At 41.9% G+C, this 17,500-nt stretch overlaps 1 protein-coding gene across 2 annotated transcripts; it reads left to right on the top strand.

Annotated features, from left to right (window-relative positions):
- Positions 1-663: 663 nt before the first annotated feature.
- Positions 664-16,581, top strand: ATP6V0A2 (ATPase H+ transporting V0 subunit a2). 2 transcript variants are annotated; one of them, XM_068208368.1, is made up of 20 exons: positions 664-868; positions 2,237-2,315; positions 3,301-3,398; positions 4,223-4,360; positions 4,707-4,807; positions 5,470-5,596; positions 6,366-6,448; positions 6,786-6,879; positions 7,197-7,409; positions 7,954-8,104; positions 8,800-8,939; positions 9,675-9,829; positions 10,756-10,846; positions 11,157-11,275; positions 11,703-11,913; positions 12,050-12,169; positions 12,657-12,776; positions 13,988-14,105; positions 14,506-14,677; positions 15,542-16,581. In XM_068208368.1, exons 1-20 carry the CDS (start codon positions 752-754, stop codon positions 15,642-15,644), a joined length of 2,550 nt encoding a protein of 849 aa, XP_068064469.1. In that variant the 5' UTR covers positions 664-751; the 3' UTR covers positions 15,645-16,581. The 2 variants fall into 2 exon arrangements, with proteins under 2 accessions (XP_068064469.1, XP_068064470.1); XM_068208369.1 differs by lacking the exon at positions 664-868 and adding an exon at positions 1,678-1,737.
- The last annotated feature ends 919 nt before the right edge of the window (positions 16,582-17,500 follow it).

Below are 17,500 nucleotides of genomic sequence, written 5' to 3'. Positions count from 1 at the left end.
TGCAGGGTGCAGGAAACATCTTCTCATTGTCCTTAACTGATGAAATGCAACATTTGGGGTTTTCTTGTGGTTTGGATGGGCCTCAAAGCTGAGGACAGGAGCAGTTCTGCTATAAAAACAGGCTATAGTTTGGGATGTTCAGCCTGGAGAACAGGTTGTGTGGAGACCTCACTGCAACCTTCCAGTATCTGAAGGGGCCTACAGGGCTCCAGAACGAGACTCTTAATCAAGAACTATAGAACAGAACAAGGAGTAATGGGTACAAATTGAAAGAAGGATGACTGAGGTTAGATATTAGGAAGACATTTTTGCTGTGGGGGTGGTGAGACACTGGAACAAGTTGCCCAGTGAAGTAGTTGTGGATGCCCCAAGCCTGGCAGTGTTCAAAGTCGAGCGCCTGGTCTGGTGCGAGGTGCCCCTGCCCACGGCAGGAAGGGCTGGGACTGGGTGATATTAAGATCCATTCCAAGCCCACATGGCGCGGCTCTGGGGGATGGTGCTGTGCAGGGCCATGCGATGATCCTTCTCGTCCCTGCCGGCTCAGCACGTTCTGTGATTCCGTGATGTTCTCTCGGTCCCGCATTTCCCCTCTCCCCGCGTTGCCGTTCCCGGTAGCTCCGCGGGCGGTCGTGGCCGCGTTCTGCGCCGGTTCCCGCCCCGGAAGCCGCAGCCGGGCCCGCTCCGCCCCGCCATGGCCGCCCCCGGGCCGCGCTGAGCCCCCGCGCCCGCAGCCCCGGGCCGCGCCGCCGCCATGGGCGCGCTGTTCCGCGGCGAGCCCGTGTGCCTGGCGCAGCTCTTCCTGCAGAGCGGCTCGGCCTACGAGTGCCTCAGCGAGGTGGGCGAGCGCGGCCTGGCCGAGTTCCGAGACGTGAGTACCGCCGGGGCCCTGTGGGGCTGCGGGGACCCTGAGGGGGCCCGGCGTGAGGGCCGAGCCGGGCCCGGCGCCGCCGTCGGGAAGGTGCGCGCTTGGCCCCGCTGGGGCGGCGGAAACTGCTTTTATCGCCGTCTTTCCGCGACTCCGACGGGCAGGTGTATGGCCCGTCTCTGTGTGGCATTCGCCTGAAAGCAGGATCACAGAGTTGTTAGGGTTGGAAGGGATCTCTGGAGATCATCCAGTCCAAGCCCTTGGCAAGGCAGGGTCACCCAGAGGGGTGACACCGGAACGCGCCCGGGTGGCTGGGATGGTGGGATGAGTGATGGAAAGTCGGTGTGGAGCTCCCGCCTCCCCGGCGCTCTCGGGAGGAACGCTTTGGGATCCCACTTTTCTCACAGCAGTGCCTTAAACTGGGGTTAATTGCAGCGAGACCCCATGGGAGAGCCCCTGATCCACCTGCGAGATCCCATGGGAGAGCCCCTGACCCAGTGCCCTCAGCCTGAGCGTGTGTGCACAGCTGATGGCTCCATCCACCCCGCTGCCAGAGCCGCAGAAAACAGCTGCTCTGTAGGTTTATTGATAACAGGTTCCTGTTCCTGGAGGGGCGCTTCATCGTGGAGGAAACTCCCTGCCTGCCTGCCTAACATAAAGTTGGGTTGGGCACTAACTAGCCATGTCTCTGCATTGTCTCATCATAATTATATGATCTTTGCTTGCTGAGACTTTGGAATGTCTTCCAAACGTACATGAAAAATGCAGCTTGTAAAATCTTTGCTAGGAAAGCTGGGAAGACTTAAATAAACAGCTAGTTAGTAAATATGGCATGGAGGAAGAGGCAGATCTGTAAGAATGATTACATGAGTGTATATTTAACACTTCGATGTCATTCTAGTTACCTGATACAGCATTTATTGTAGAAATAATGCATTAGTGGTTCTGATTTAATAGCTGGATAAGTAGTCAGAGATACTGCACGTTCATGTTACAGGGATGTACATAAAATTTAATATTTCAGATAGACCGTGGAAATGCATCACAACAAATTTGTGAAATGGTTTGTTAATTTGAAGTCACTGAGTAATATTTTAAAACTGTCAAAATAAGATTAGGAATGGTTTCTCCAGTAGACCTTGTTGTTTTATTATTTGATGAAAACTAGCCAATGGCATGGATAATTCTGCTTTAATAAAACCAGCTTTGCTATTTGAAGACTTTGTAATCTTTCTAGGTTTTTGTGCCTTCTCAGCTGACAAGCACAGAGCTCATGCAAGTTGTCTCCAGGAAGTTGCAGGAACAGCTGTAGTTTTCTAGGGAAGGTTACTATTTCAAACCCCTAATAAGCATTTTGTCCTTCTCCTTCAGCTTAACCCAAATGTAAGTGTGTTTCAGAGAAAATATGTGAATGAAGTGAAGAAATGTGAAGAAATGGAAAGAATACTTGGTGAGCTTTTATTTTCATGTCTGCTGTTTCTCATCTGTGGCATTACCACTGTGGAGGTTTCAGCTACAGGTTTTTTTAACCCTCCCAGATTCTGTAAGCTGTGAAATTTACCTACACTAAATATAGATTTAGGGTTTTTTTTCGCTCAGAGGTGAAGAACGGTTGCTAATATGTTGCTGGTAAATAGATGAGGCTGTTTCAGTGTTTACTACTTAAAACTCTGCTAGGGAAAGTGAAGCTTTACTGTGGATATTTCCTTGACTGTAAGATATTCCCTGTTTTTTCATGTTGTGTAACTCAATGCTGTTGATTTTCCAGACACCCTTAAAAATATCTCAAGTTAATAATTGTGTTCTCGTGGTAGTTAATGAATAGAGAAGGGTAGGCAGAGCATTACAGCCAAGATGCAGATGTCTTCAGTGTATCCTGAGGAAAAGCTACAATGGAAGGATTCCTTCGATTGGAATCTCTGATCAGAGGCACGTGCTGGTCATGCCAGCAGCTATTTTGGCAGCCCCCCTGCCCAGTGTGAGTTGCATTTGTTGTCAAGGTTGCTTAAGCTGCTTTGTTTGAACACTTTTTACTCCAAACATGGGTCAGTGAGCAGCACGTCCGTTTCTGGCAGAAAGTGACACAGTTGCACCATTAGCAGAAAGTGGCACCGTGCAGCAACAAAGAGGTTCTGTGAAATGGTAAAAGCTTCTTAGAAAATACTTGTTGGGAAAGAGAAGCCTCTGAAGTTTGCTTGCTTCTGCAGGCTTCCAAGGCAGGAATAGTTTGTGTGTTTTATACCCACCACTCTTCAAGTTCTTAATTTTTGAAGACTTGTGTGCAAATTGTTGCTAAAATGAATGAATAAAATCCAGGGCTTGATGCTGCAGTGTGATTAGCACCATCAAGAGCAGCTGAAGGTCAACTCTGCAGCACTCTAGGAAGTGTAGGCAATGCAGTTTCCTTTCTGATGCTGTTTTTCTTCTCACTCCAGGGTATTTAGTACAAGAAATTAAAAAAGCAGATATTCCACTTCCTGAAGGAGATGTTGCTCCTCCTGCCCCCTTGCTGAAACACATTTTAGAAATCCAGGTAACTCCACTAAACAGATGCCAAAGTCTTGGAACTTAATTTCAAGCTTAATGACTTGTTACCTTACTACTTATGATTTAAATTATTGGGGTGTGGCCAGGGGGGGCAGAAGCATTTGTTTTCCTTTTTTCTGATTCCTCGCTGCCAGTGTGACTTCAAAGCCAGTGAGGTTTTGGTATTAACACAAAATTCCTGTGAAAGAGTCAAAGCAAACTCTCAGGGAGTGTGCACTCATCCAATATATTTTGATGGACTGGCACATCGCACTGTTCCAGGCAGATTGTCTGTAGATGAGGTCCTCATCAGCCTCGTTTATTGCTTTGGTACTTACCTAAGGCTCTTTGTGCATCCAAGATTTCCAGGTATCTGGGAATTTTTCTTGCCCAAGGCTCTGGAGGTGCTGCTCACACAGCAAAACGTGGTGCTGTTGTCTCTGAATGCTTTTTCTGGTGTTGCACTTGATGCAGAAGCTTGTAAAACACAGATCTAATTTTGAATAACATTGTTTTGTTGTAATTATATTAAAAGAATAAATGGGTATCTTTCACCCTGTGCTACCTGCAGGTCTAGTTCCAGGTCTGCATTATTTTGACACAAATTAGGGGCAGAGCAGCACTCTGAACAGGTGCCAGTGGAGGATCGAGTGTACTCAATACAAAGTAATCTGTGGCAGACTGAGGGATAAAACATCTGAAGCTTTAGTTAATTAAGGAATGGGAAACTCCTATCATTGTGTCAAATTATGATGTGTTCAAAATGAATCCTACTCTGTTTTCCAAAATCCTGTAACTGATTCTGTGTCTTTTCTTTGCTCTGCGTCTTAGGAGCAGCTGCAGAAGCTGGAGACAGAATTGAGGGAAGTAACTAAAAACAAAGAAAAACTGAGGAAAAACCTGCTTGAATTGACAGAATACAAGTACATGTTACAGATCACACAGAATTTTGTCAGGAGAACACCTGAGGTATTGCTTGGGGCATTTGACAGGGATTGTTGTTGTGTATAATTTTTGTGATTCTTCCCTGTAGAATTGCTTCAAAATGAAGCTGTAATTGTGTTATTTTGGTGCATAAATTATGCTAAGAAATTTACGCTGTAATTTTGCAGCAGTGACTATAATTGTTAAGAGAGGTGCACTTGAGATCCAGGATCTCTCTGTTGCCTGAATTGAACACGGAAATAAATGAGTTTTATATTTTTAATTAAACCATTTACCTAATTACCTTTTCTTTCTTAGAATAATAATTGAATGAGAGCTGTTTTTTTATTTTTCCTGGAAGCAATGAATGTTCTTTCTTTGAATTTGCTAGTATGAATCCCATTTACATGGAAATTTTGAAGAATTTCCTTCCGTGGAAAACGAGCCATTGGTGGATTACAACCGCGCGCACAGACTGAGTGCCTCGCTGGGGTGGGTATGGCGTGTGCTGTTTCAGAAGTGCTTGATGAGGGGCTGTAAAGAATGGGTTGTTCTCTTAAAACACGGCCTGTAGTGATTTCAGGTGTGCCAAACAGTTTTAGACAGCACAAGAGCCTGGCCTCAATGTACCTTTCTAACAAACCCAGATTATTCGAAGAGATAAACAGAACAGCGCCCAAAAAAAGCTGTCACAAAGCTTCCATCAAACCAAGGACATGTGTAAAGGAAAATCTCTAAATCAATACTTCCTTCTATTGTTTAAACTCTTCTTCTGTGGTAAACACACAGTGTTTTAATCACTTGGCAGTGTAAATGTAACATTAATTGTGTTGCCTTTGAAATGCTGAATGGATACTGCTGTCTGTGGTGTTACGAGAGGATATCTTCCAAGAAAAAGGAAATAATCTCACTATCACAGAAATAACCAATTAGAAGTAATTCTAGTTGTGCTCTCAGGTTTGTAGTCTGTTTTATTTGTTTCACAAATAAAAATTTTATGTACCAGCTGGTATTTTCTATACCAGTTACTTACTGTTCAGGATGATGCTTCCTTCCCTAGCCATGGCGGATACCAAATTATTGTGGTGATGTACTCTGAATTTCCAATTTTCTTGTACATTTTGTCTTATATTTCACATTTTTCCTTTTCCTAGATTCATATCTGGGTTAGTCCACATAGCAAAGATTGAAGCATTTGAAAAAATGCTGTGGAGAGTGTGTAAAGGCTATCCCTTTCTTACCTATGCAGAGTTGGATAAGGCTCTGGAAGATCCAGATACAGTGAGTAAACATTGTAGCGATCAGTTTATTTCATCTGTACTTCTCATATGATTTGGAAGAACTGCTGCTCAGGTCTTTCTGAAGTATTTGGAAGTGATTTCCCAGTGTCCTTGGAGGAAAAACTATTCAGAAGTATTAGAATTTGTATGATTTTAAAACTCAGGGTTCTAGAAGTGGGAATTAATTTGTCGTGGTTCAGCTTGAGGAGTGCAGGACTTCATTGTGGAACAGTGATGACTTTATGATTGGCCACCTTGGTCAAAATACGTGGCAGAAATGGCTGCTTGGATATTTATTAACTAGGTCTGTACAGTGCGCTGCCTTGTAATAGCCATTCCACTTGTTCATTCAGTAGTTAAGAAAGTAGTTAGTTTTCTGTGAAGTTTTTTCTGTGAACTTACAAAATTAGTTTTTGTCAATCAATTACGGCAGCCTAATCTGTCACCTTTTTTTTTTTTTCTGCTTGAATTCTAATTTGTTACCTTTTTAAATACTCTTTTCTTACTAAGAATTCTGAGATAGTAAAATATAATGTCTCACTGATTTTCCCTGGAAACTTTCTGGTTTTCTCTAATATTAAAAACAAAGAAAGAGATTCTGTCACCATTGAATTTTATTATTTGATCTTCACTAAACGGATGGAAGATTAATGCTACTAAGTCAGCTTTTTCTAGTTGTTCACCTTTGTTATTTAGCTCTGTTATTATGTCACAGTGGAATTGCTGGTTAAAACATAATTAATCAGCTTCACTTTTTATGTTTTATTTAGGGTGAAACCACAAAGTGGGCTGTTTTTTTAGTGTCCTATTGGGGTGAACAAATTGGTCAAAAAGTCAAGAAGATTTGTGACTGGTAAGAAGTAAATCTAATATATGTACATTCCTTTATACTTGGGGTATTTTCTAGTTGGTTTTTTCCCTGCACCCCTTTTTTAAAAGTGTTGATCTTTATAAGCTTTTTGTGTTAAATTTGTTCCTCCCCTTATTGCACCCAGCTCTATAATTACAGAGTGTACAAATAAATATATGAGTCATTTCACTTGCAGTCTTTACTAAGTACAGGCAAAATGCTGCCTCTGAGTTGAATCCGTTCCATGGTTATTAAGTGGCGTGTTGCAAATCTGGCTGCGGCAGGGAAGGTGATGTGCTTTGGAGGAGTTTGGTCATTAACACAGCCCTGTGTTCTGCAGCTATCGCTGTCACGTGTACCCCTACCCCGACACCACCGAGGAGCGCCAGGCCGTGGTCGAAGGACTCAACGTTCGTATTCAGGATCTTGAAACTGTGAGTAAAGAACAGATTTGCTCTTGCTGGAGCTGTTGCACCCTAGGAAACCATTTAATGTACCACAGTGTTAAGTTTGATTTCTAACATACATGCAGCTTTGGAGCTGCTGGGACAGTAAGTGGTGTACCTGGTCTCGTGTTGCACATCTCTGTTAAACCTCACAGCACTTGGCATTGCCTTCTGTTTTCAGCAGAGGTTTGCTTGCTCTCCTAAAAACATGGCCCAGCACTGGACACATACGAGGTGCTCTTGCTGTGATCAGCACAACCACTGTCACATTCTCAGTGAGATCTTTGTTTTTTTCTCAAACAAAGGTGCTGAATAAAACTGAGGAATACTTGCGCCAGGTCTTGTATAAAGCATCAGAATCCATCTATACTTGGGTTATCCAAGTGAAGAAGATGAAAGCCATTTACCACGTCCTTAACCTGTGCAGTTTTGATGTCACGAATAAATGTTTAATTGCTGAGGTTTGGTGTCCAGTGGCTGATCTCCAGAACTTGCGCCATGCATTGGAGGAAGGCTCAGTAAGTCACCTGAATGCTCACTGATGTTAAAGCTTTTATCTTGAACTAACTATGCACGTAAGGAAAGAAAATTGTTATTAACAGTAGACTAAAAGTAGGCACAGATAGATCTGGGTCTCTGTATAAAACAATTTTTTTTAATAAGCAGAGGCTTTATTTAGTGTTGTGTGTAGTTTTTTTTTTTTTGGTCTTGAATAATTTCTGTATTGGACTTGAGTCCAGCTGGGCCCGCAGTGTTATTTGCAGTCATGCAGAAGGTGCCAGTTCCCTTGCATTGGTTTTTGTTTTATGAGAGAAAACTGTAGTAACAAATCTTTGTTTTATAATGTTGTGACTGATAAGTCTCATCTGATATTTGATATGAGGTAAGATTTAGAACACTGTGCATAGTCTGTTTTTAGAGTGGGTATAAAGGGATAAATGTTAAACTTGGGGCATAATTTAATGGTATTTTTGGATCAGTGAAGCTGCTGATAGAGCAGATGTTTTCACTTTGATTAGATTAACAGAGATCTTACACAAATATATCTCTGTCTGTAATTAGAGGAAGAGTGGAGCAACAATTTCCTCATTCATGAATACCATCCCAACAGCACAACCTCCTCCGACTTTGATACGTACCAATAAATTCACCTCAGGGTTCCAGAACATCGTTGATGCTTATGGAGTTGGAAGCTATGGGGAAGTTAATCCAGGTTGGTCCTTCTGAAAGCTGAGCTCTGAGCTGTGCTGTCATTGCTGCTTGCCTTGATACCTTGTTGAACTGGGCACTGGCAAAGGCCAAATGGTGACAATCATACCGCTTGTTAGTAGCTGTTTTAAAATTTCAGTAGCTCATCAAAAGCCCAAACAGTGCTCCAAGAAGCAAGATGGGATTTGCTTTTGCTGAATTATTTTTTCATGAAAGGTAGTGATAATAGCTGTATAATTTTTCTTCTATATGCTTTACTTTGGGTAAGGAAGATATCTAGGGGAAAAAACAAAGAAAACTGGTAATGTTAATTGATCTTACTGGAGTGTGGAGCTCATCACTTGAAAAATTCAGCTTGTTGTATAGCCCACTTTAATATATACTTATAGCTATGCTGACTGGGTCATTCTGCACAGGAGAATGTACCTTATAATACAGACCTGAAATACCCACAGAGGAAGAGCTGTTTGGTTGGGTTTTATTTCCTGGGCTTGTTTTATTATCCTCAGAACTGTCAACTACTGCTCAGCCGCGAAGTTGTCCGTGCTGCACAATAAACAAGCTTTAAACTGAGTTAAATTTTTCAAATTTTTCAAACCTAAAAACTTTGAGAGATTTAATTATGGGATTGCTTGGGGATAATGCAGACAGAACATCATGTGTGTGCTGTGCCTGAAATCTGCTGTGTTGCCCTTGCAGCTCTCTACACCATCATCACTTTCCCCTTCTTGTTCGCGGTTATGTTTGGAGACTTCGGGCACGGGCTGCTCATGTTCATATTTGCACTCCTGACAATACTGTATGAAAACCACCCTAGGTTAAAAAGAGCACAAGATGAGGTAAAAGGAACTACAAAATATTTACTTCCCATCCAGCCAGATCATTTGAATAGTCAGCGTGTTTCTGAAAAGTACTGCTTTTTTGCATGGACACTTAATTAGGCTTTTTTCCGTTCTTTTAGGATTTTCTATGTTAAAAGACCCCGTATTCCATGAGATTAATGTAATATTTTAAACTATTCACTTTCCTTGGAAGAGCAGAAGTAATCAAGTTGTAATGAAAGACTTAGGAGTAAAAACAAGCTTAAAAGCATCAATTTTTTCTACCAGGCCTACTCAGTGATGTGTTTTACAGAATGTCATTACTGTGACAATGTGAGGAGAAAATGATTTTTCAAATTCCACCTTTTATTGTTTATAAAAAGAGTTGCAGTTTTAAATTTATTAAACTTCACTTAATTTTTTAACGGTATGGATTGGGATGCAGGAACACCTGCATCTCTCTTTAGAATTATGTTCAATTAAGAATGCCTGCAAATGTGTAATTTCTTGTAAAGTAGTCCCAGGAAGGAGATGGCTTTAAAAGACCCTTCCTTAGTGTAAGGATGCTGGTGGTAAAAGTCTCAGTGTGTGTCATGGGAGCTCATAATCCTTAGTGACTGTTCACAAATAAATTTTAGTTTTTAGAAGTCTTTATGTGTCCAAAAACGTGTTTCACTTAGACATGTCTAGCTAACCTTTGCTCACATAGCAGATGATATTCTCTATTTTTTCTTTTTTCCCCAATACTGACAGATAATGAAAATGTTATTTGAAGGCCGATACGTGATATTGTTAATGGGGCTGTTTTCTATATACACTGGCTTGATCTATAATGACTGTTTTTCAAAGTCAATAAATATATTTGGATCTGGATGGAATGTTTCAGCAATGTATGAAAAGGTTTGGAGGTGAGCATCATGTTTGCTATGCCATTAAACCGGAGATGTATTTCCTGCAGCAGTTTAACCCTTTTGTTCATGTGTTTTAGCTATCCTGCTATGGTTTATCTTTACATTGATGTTTTAGGTTTTATTTTCTAGGTGTGTGTGTATGTCTATATAAAGATTTTCAGAGAAGTAGAAAACACAAGTCTAGTTTTGGACTTATTTCTCCTAGATCATGCTTCTGAAATGAATAGCTGAGCGGCATTTACCTCTACTAAAAGAAATTACCTATTAATGAAGTAAATGAATTACCTGGCAATCACTAGTCTCTACACAGCTTTTCTTGATAGTAAAAAACAAAGAAAAAAATAGTCTATGTGAATTGTCAAATCTACTTTTTCTCAGAGTGGGATAACCTCACTGATTTGAGGTGTCGTGACTCTTTGGTATTTTAGTGTTCACAGCTTGCATCTCATGATGCCCTGCAAAACAGGATGTGGCTTCAAATAGTCAAGACCACTGGCTAAACTTTGAACGGGTTGTGTGCGCTGTGATAATGAAAAACTGTTTGCAAATAAAGTAGAAACTTCCCCAAATGCAAAAGAGTTACTCTTTGAATGTTTGGCAGTGAATTTTATGCAAAAGCAAACTGTGAACTTTTAAAATGAAATTTTGAGTTCTAGGAGAATGTGGAATAAAATGCATAAACTTTGCTTTGAAAGACAGTGAATGTGAATTAAGCCCAGATTGTGAGGTTCTAGGTGGATTTTTTTTTTTGCTATTGTTTGTATTAGTCAAGACTTTTATGCTTAGAAATCCTTTCACTCTTTCAAAGTGTGACAGTGGGTGAGTTAGGTAAAGGGAAGCAGGAGCAGTGTCCTGCAGAACTGAAAGTATGTTGTCATTATGTTTAAAGTGTCCAATCTGAGTGTGTTTTTCTTTCACTGCAGTGATAAGGATGTGGAATCTAATCGATATTTAGCACTGGATCCAAATGTTTCTGGTGTCTACAATGGAGCTTATCCCTTTGGAATTGATCCGGTTAGTTTCATTCTTTTTAATTATCCACTTGTGATGATCAGTCTATGTCCATTAGATTCTGGTATGTGTATAGGATAAATCTGCATATAAGATAAATCTGACTAAGAAAAAAATACATTTCTGTTTGTATTCTCTGTTCAACAAGACCTTTTCTTTTGACAAGTAAAAGAGTGAACTATTTTTACAAAACTCAAATTTCAGTTGTCACCTCCATTTGAGATAGAATTCTGGTCCCCAGTAGAAAAAGGATACTGGTTTATTCCTCCTGTTATGGTGTTCTTCAATGCTGGTTTGGTGTTTTCTTCTTCAGATATGGAATTTGGCAAGCAACCGTCTCACTTTTTTAAATTCATTCAAAATGAAAATGTCTGTGATCTTTGGAGTGACTCACATGACATTTGGAGTTGTGTTGGGGCTGTTTAACCACTTGTAAGTACAAGAAGTTAAAATAATAGCGATATTGTATTTTTTGTCAGGTCTGGAATGATAACAGTTAATCTTGTAAGATAAATTGGAATTACTGTTTGAGAACAGAATAAGAGTAATTGTGAAAACTGTTCTTATAAAAAGACAAAAAATCCCTTCACATATGCAAGATGATGGTTCAATATTATACTAAAAAATCCCCAAACAAATTAACACAAGACTTTATTTCACTTGTTGTTAAATAAAAATATGTGCCTCTTACAGTTTTTATTTCCCCTGAAATACCTGATAATAATTTCACTGAATAAAAAGAAATCAACTCTGGATTGTAATCTCAGTCTTACTGTTTAAAAGTGCTTTGTTTTATTGAAATAATATTTGGGCTGTTGGTAAAACTTACTTTTATTTTTTCCACGCTTCTACCTTTCAGGCATTTCAAGAAGACCTATAATATTTATTTGGTTTTTATCCCTGAACTTTTATTCATGTTGTGCATATTTGGCTACCTGGTGTTCATGATCTTCTTTAAATGGTTGGCATACTCTGCAGAGAACTCCACATCTGCCCCCAGTATTCTGATACAATTTATTAACATGTTCCTGTTTCCTAGTGGTGAAACAAAGAGCTTCTTCAGTGGCCAGGTGAGTAATGCTCTTCCAAGCTTTTGGAAATCTTGTGTTCCCTATGCAGATAATGCTTTACAGGAAAAGGGGATGGCTTTTCCTACTTTGGATTTTGTGATCTAATCTAATTTTCCTACCCCCCTCCCCCCAACAGGTTCCTCTGCAGAAGTTTTTGCTTAGTGTTGCTTTTCTTTGTGTTCCTGTAATGCTGCTTGGTAAACCACTTTATTTATACTGGGTGCACAGTGGAGGCCGGGGCATAAGAATGTACAGGGTAAGTAGTGAAAGGCACTCACACATTTCCTCAGGGTAGGGGAGTTCAGCTGCTGTTTTATTGCCCAGAGTATGTCCTTACTGGGTATTTCATAGAATGGGTTGGCTTGGAAGGGAGCTTAAAGCTTATCTCATTCCACCCTCTGCGGTGGGCAGGGACACCTCCCACCATCCCAGGTTGCTTCAAGCCCCTGCAGCCTGGCCTTGGACACTTCCAGGGGTGGGGCAGCCACAGCTTCTCTGGGAAAACTGTGCCAGGGCCTCACCACCCTCATAGGAAAGAATTTCTTCTGTGTGTCTATATCCAGTTTGAACCCATTACTCCTTGTCTTACCAGTTTCTGCTCAGTTTGGAAACTTTTGGACTAAAACACATAGTAGTACTTTGTTCCTCTAAGTTTTTTTGCCTTTGCCTGCAACTGCTTTAAGTAAATTTAAAAAATGATAGTGGCAGCCTGCTTGAAGAGACAATACATTCCCATTTTGCAGAGTGGCTACAAGCTTATCCGAAAAGAAAGTGAAGAAGAGCTTTGTCTCCTGTCATGTCATGATCTCGAAGAAGGTGTCAGTCACTCAGACAGCGGGCACAGAGAGGGGGATGCAGAGGAGGTAATGTTTTTACTTAGTCTCTGGTTTCTGTGTTCTTAAAAGCAAGTTAGAAGTGGGCAGTCAGTAGATAACCTGTACACTACCTGCTGAGCAGTTTTGAAGAAACTCAGCTGAGCCTTTGCAAAGACCTTGGTGGCCAAATGCAGTTTACTTATAGTTATTTGTGGCTATTTTATCATTATTTTTTGGTATTTTCAGACTGTTAGAGTAAACTACAACCTATCTGTAGTAGAGAACATAAAGAGTGTTTTATTTGCAGTTAAAATTCTGCATCTAGGAGAGTCTTCAATATAAAAGTATACTGAAGAGTGGGATAAAAATCCTGGGTTTTGTCTGGTTTTATGGATTCTTAAACTTGAGGCAAGGTGGTGACTGCTCAGCTTCCTCTTAATTAATCTTGGCTTTTCAACTGGACAAAAGTCTTTCTGTGTCTGCAAATTACATCTTGTGATGAGGATTATTGCTAAAGGGGGTTGGGGCAGCATTCCTGGTCCCCACCCACTGCTGCTGTTTAGTTTGGGCAAATTTTTAGAGATTCCACTGATTCCATGTGGATTGAAAGACAAAGAATTGCTTCAGCTTCCTAATGTGCCGAATATGTGTAGTTCTTGTCTCACTGGGGTAGTGGACTCTTGTTTCTTGTGTATAGAAAATACAAGAATTACTTACTCAAATTGTATTGTACAAAGTGTCGAAATACAACATTCAGACAAAGTAAGTGTTGAAATTTTCAGTTATATCAATTTTGAAACACTTTATTTGTAACAAGTATTTATATTTACATCTTACAGTATTAATGTGGTTATCTTTCTATCAGTAGCATTACTGATAATTACCCCTGCTTTTAAAGATGAAAAAATTGTTATTATAAATTTAGAATTTTAATAGAATGGGAATTAAGAGCTGGTTATAATACTTAAAGTTTTCAAGTATTAGATCATAATCCTTGTGGAAAACATAAATTCCATTTGTTTCTATCTATCAACAAGGTAATACTGGAAAACTGTAGCATCTGATGTTTTTTTAATGTTATCTCTGTAATAAGGATCTTCAACATGGCACACCTTTTTTACTTGATATAAAATCAATTTATTACCCTTCAATGGAATTCTTCTTCCATGTAATAAGGATTTGCAGATGAATGTTTTTGTTCTCTCATGTTTTGTTCTCTGTGTTGTTAAAATAGATAAAAATGTATTTTTATCTTTTAGCTGAACTTTGCAGATGTTTTTATGAATCAAGCAATTCATACCATTGAATACTGTCTGGGATGCATCTCTAACACAGCCTCATACCTGAGACTCTGGGCATTAAGTCTTGCTCATGCACGTAAGTGGGGGTGGTTTTTTTGATATTTTTTGGGTTTTTTTCCCTACATCTGTATTTTTAATGCTGGTAGAGGGAGGCTGGCCTGTTCTATTGATACTAATACGAAATACACTTTTTCTTAATAGAAAAAAAAAATCCTTATTTCAACTAATCATGATCTATGGAAGCCTCCAAACTAAAACTGGGACTTTATGTAAAATACTGCTCTCAGCAGATCTGATTTTGATACTGAGGCGTATCTTTGAACATTCGAGGGGATGGGGGCAGCTCTCTGGGGAGGGTGTTTGCTTATAGTTCCCATGTTCAGCAGGCTCTCTTCTGTTGGTTGAATCAGAGTGGCTCAGTGGGTGAAGGCACTCAGTACCAACATTAATGATGGCAACTTTTTGCTTTTTGTTAGAGTTATCAGAAGTTCTGTGGCAGATGGTGATGAGAGTGGGTCTCCGTGTGGATACGAAGTACGGTGTCGTGCTGCTAATCCCTGTAATGGCATTCTTTGCTGTGCTGACAGTTTTTATTCTGCTGGTCATGGAGGGGCTTTCTGCTTTCCTCCATGCTATACGACTTCACTGGTACGTTCTCTTTTTCTATATTGTGCTTCAACGTATACTGGCTTGTTTAAGGGGAATTTTTATGACAAAATTTTAGGTGTCTTATTAAAAAGGGAAAGTGTAAAATTCGACAGCCTCATTGCTACTGAAATACATTTATTTAGTTATATTAAATAAATGGCTTATTAGTTGGATTTGATTGTTCCTCTGGAATATTTTCAGTAGATTCAAATATTATATTGGCTTATGATGCATTTTAACTTCAACCACATTCACAAAATAGAAGTACATTTGATTTGTAGTATTGCAGCTTTACATAATGTAGAATATTAGTAACTTGGATAAGTATTTTTAGTTTCAGTCTGCCTATCTCACTATATGGTTTCAGTCCGTTTATTTAGTTCAACAGAACATTTCTGTTAGTGAGTGGGGCTGCCAACTTTTAAGTATTATAATCCTTTCTTAGTGTTGGTATCACAAGCTCTGCACTTCGGAGTGGATTCAGAGCATGTTTAGTTTGAAATCTGATGGAATTTACAATTTAAACAAAGGTGTATAGTGTCCAAAGACAGGAGGTGGAGCTACGTCCATGACAGATTGTCCTCATGATACTGCACGTTTGCAAAACAACTGGCTACAACTCACTCAGAAACAAATGAGTGAGCCAGGAGTAAGAAATGAGCCACTACCGCCCGGTTTAGTGTGTGTGGGTCTCCTGAGAAACAAAGTTAGCCTGGGACTGCCATGAGAAGGTTAAAGAGCTGCACAGAAAACAAGTGAGAGGATTGGAGTTGCTTTTGTTCAGCTTCTTGGGTTGCACGGTTCCGTCCCTTGACAACTAATTTTGGATTCATGTACAGATTCTGTTTTTTTGTCTTGTTTCAGGGTGGAATTTCAGAACAAATTCTACTCCGGTGGAGGATACAAGTTTACACCTTTCTCTTTTAAGCACATTTCTTTACATTTTAATAAAGATGGTGCATTGTAATTTGGTTGCTGTCAGCAGAAATGTTTGGAATTGCCCGCAAATAACTGTGGATCTTGCCTATGAACGGTTTCTTGTGGAACAAAGTGGTTTTCACTGATTGCCTTATAATGCAGCCAAACAATTCTGTAAAACATACCTCCCATAGAAAGACATAGCAGATCTGGAGCATCTTGTAAAGTATATAGATGTAAAATGTACATTTTCTTGATAAACTAATGTTGTAAATTAATTTTATTCTTTAAAAAAAAAAGTTACTGCTTGTCCTGAAACCCATGTAGGCATTTTTTTTGAGTCTCCTTATTTTCTTGAATGGTTACTTTTAAGTTATCGAAAAGACTTTTCATTATATTAAACATTCATTACTAATCACACACTTAACCCAGCTGCATCTTGTGCACTTTGGGAACCATTGAACAATGCAATAGAAGCAGTGTTTGTTTTCAGTCTGTATTCCAGGATGATTATGAACTGTCACTTTATACACCGATGCAATGTGCTCTTTTTTGGCCGTGTTTAAAATTGCACTGGAAACATTATCTCTTCATTCTGGGTTCTGCCTTGAGTTACTACTTTAAGCTTTCGGAAGCCACACTGATATTTATATTTACATTTAACGTTATGGAAGAAGGCAGGATTTGCAAGTATTACTCCTCGTTTTTTCCCCTGTACTGAGGAAAAACTTTTGCACATGGAATAAAGAATTGGCCTCGATCCCTGTTTCTGTTTGGCTCTGAGGACACACAAACAGCACTTCCTTATAGTGTAGAAACTAATTTATACTGCATAGGTGAACAGGGATCGTTTTATATTATTTTTGTATCAGTGTGAAAATGGGGATATTGCCATGATATTTTAACATCTGTGCCACACGAACAGCACAAATTAAATTTTGCACTTGTTTCATACGAATTCCCAATAAAGCCTCGTTTGCGCTGTGCCGAGCGGGCCCTGTGTTTGTCCGTACCCTTTTCCCAGCCTCAGGTGCCGCTTTTCCCGTGAGGGGCGGCCGGTGCCGGGGAGAACCGCTGGGCGCTGAGGGCAGCGAGCGGCCGTGAGGGGCGGCCGGTGTCCAGGGGAACGAGCGGCCGTGAGGGGCGGCCGGTGCCCAGGGGAACGAGCGGCCGTGAGGGGCGGCCGGTGTCCAGGGGAACGAGCGGCCGTGAGGGGCGGCCGGTGTCCAGGGGAACGAGCGGCCGTGAGGGGCGGCCGGTGCCCAGGGGAACGAGCGGCCGTGAGGGGCGGCCGGTGCCCAGGGGAACGAGCGGCCGTGAGGGGGGGCGGGTGCCCAGGGGAACCAGCGGCCGTGAGGGGCGGCCGGTGCCCAGGGGAACGAGCGGCCGTGAGGGGCGGCCGGTGCCCAGGGGAACGAGCGGCCGTGAGGGGCGGCCGGTGCCCAGGGGAACGAGCGGCCGTGAGGGGGGGCCGGTGCCCAGGGGAACGAGCGGCCGTGAGGGGCGGCCGGTGCCCAGGGGAACGAGCGGCCGTGAGGGGGGGCCGGTGCCCAGGGGAACCAGCGGCCGTGAGGGGCGGCCGGTGCCCAGGGGAACGAGCGGCCGTGAGGGGCGGCCGCCGGTGCCCAGGGGAACCAGCGGCCGTGAGGGGCGGCCGGTGCCCAGGGGAACGAGCGGCCGTGAGGGGCGGCCGGTGCCCAGGGGAACGAGCGGCCGTGAGGGGCGGCCGGTGCCCAGGGGAACCAGCGGCTGTGAGGGGCGGCCGGTGCCCAGGGGAACGAGCGGCCGTGAGGGGGGGCGGCCGGTGCCCAGGGGAACCAGCGGCCGTGAGGGGCGGCCGGTGTCCAGGGGAACGAGCGGCCGTGAGGGGCGGCGGGTGCTGCGGGGATCCAGCGCTCGTGAGGA

The sequence above is a fragment of the Anomalospiza imberbis genome, chromosome 18 (assembly GCF_031753505.1).
Source record: "Anomalospiza imberbis isolate Cuckoo-Finch-1a 21T00152 chromosome 18, ASM3175350v1, whole genome shotgun sequence".
NCBI lineage: Eukaryota > Metazoa > Chordata > Aves > Passeriformes > Viduidae > Anomalospiza > Anomalospiza imberbis.
This window is presented reverse-complemented; position numbering and strand designations above follow the sequence as displayed.

What these genes read in the sequence shown, in the direction of transcription:
- ATP6V0A2 (XM_068208368.1), top strand. Translation starts at nt 752, where the DNA reads ATGGGCGCGCTGTTCCGCGGCGAGCCCGTGTGCCTGGCGCAGCTCTTC. An exon ending in GTATTCAGGATCTTGAAACT is followed by an intron (nt 6,880 to 7,196) that starts GTGAGTAAAGAA and finishes TCTCAAACAAAG; the next exon opens with GTGCTGAATAAAACTGAGGA. An exon ending in ATGCATTGGAGGAAGGCTCA is followed by an intron (nt 7,410 to 7,953) that starts GTAAGTCACCTG and finishes GTCTGTAATTAG; the next exon opens with AGGAAGAGTGGAGCAACAAT.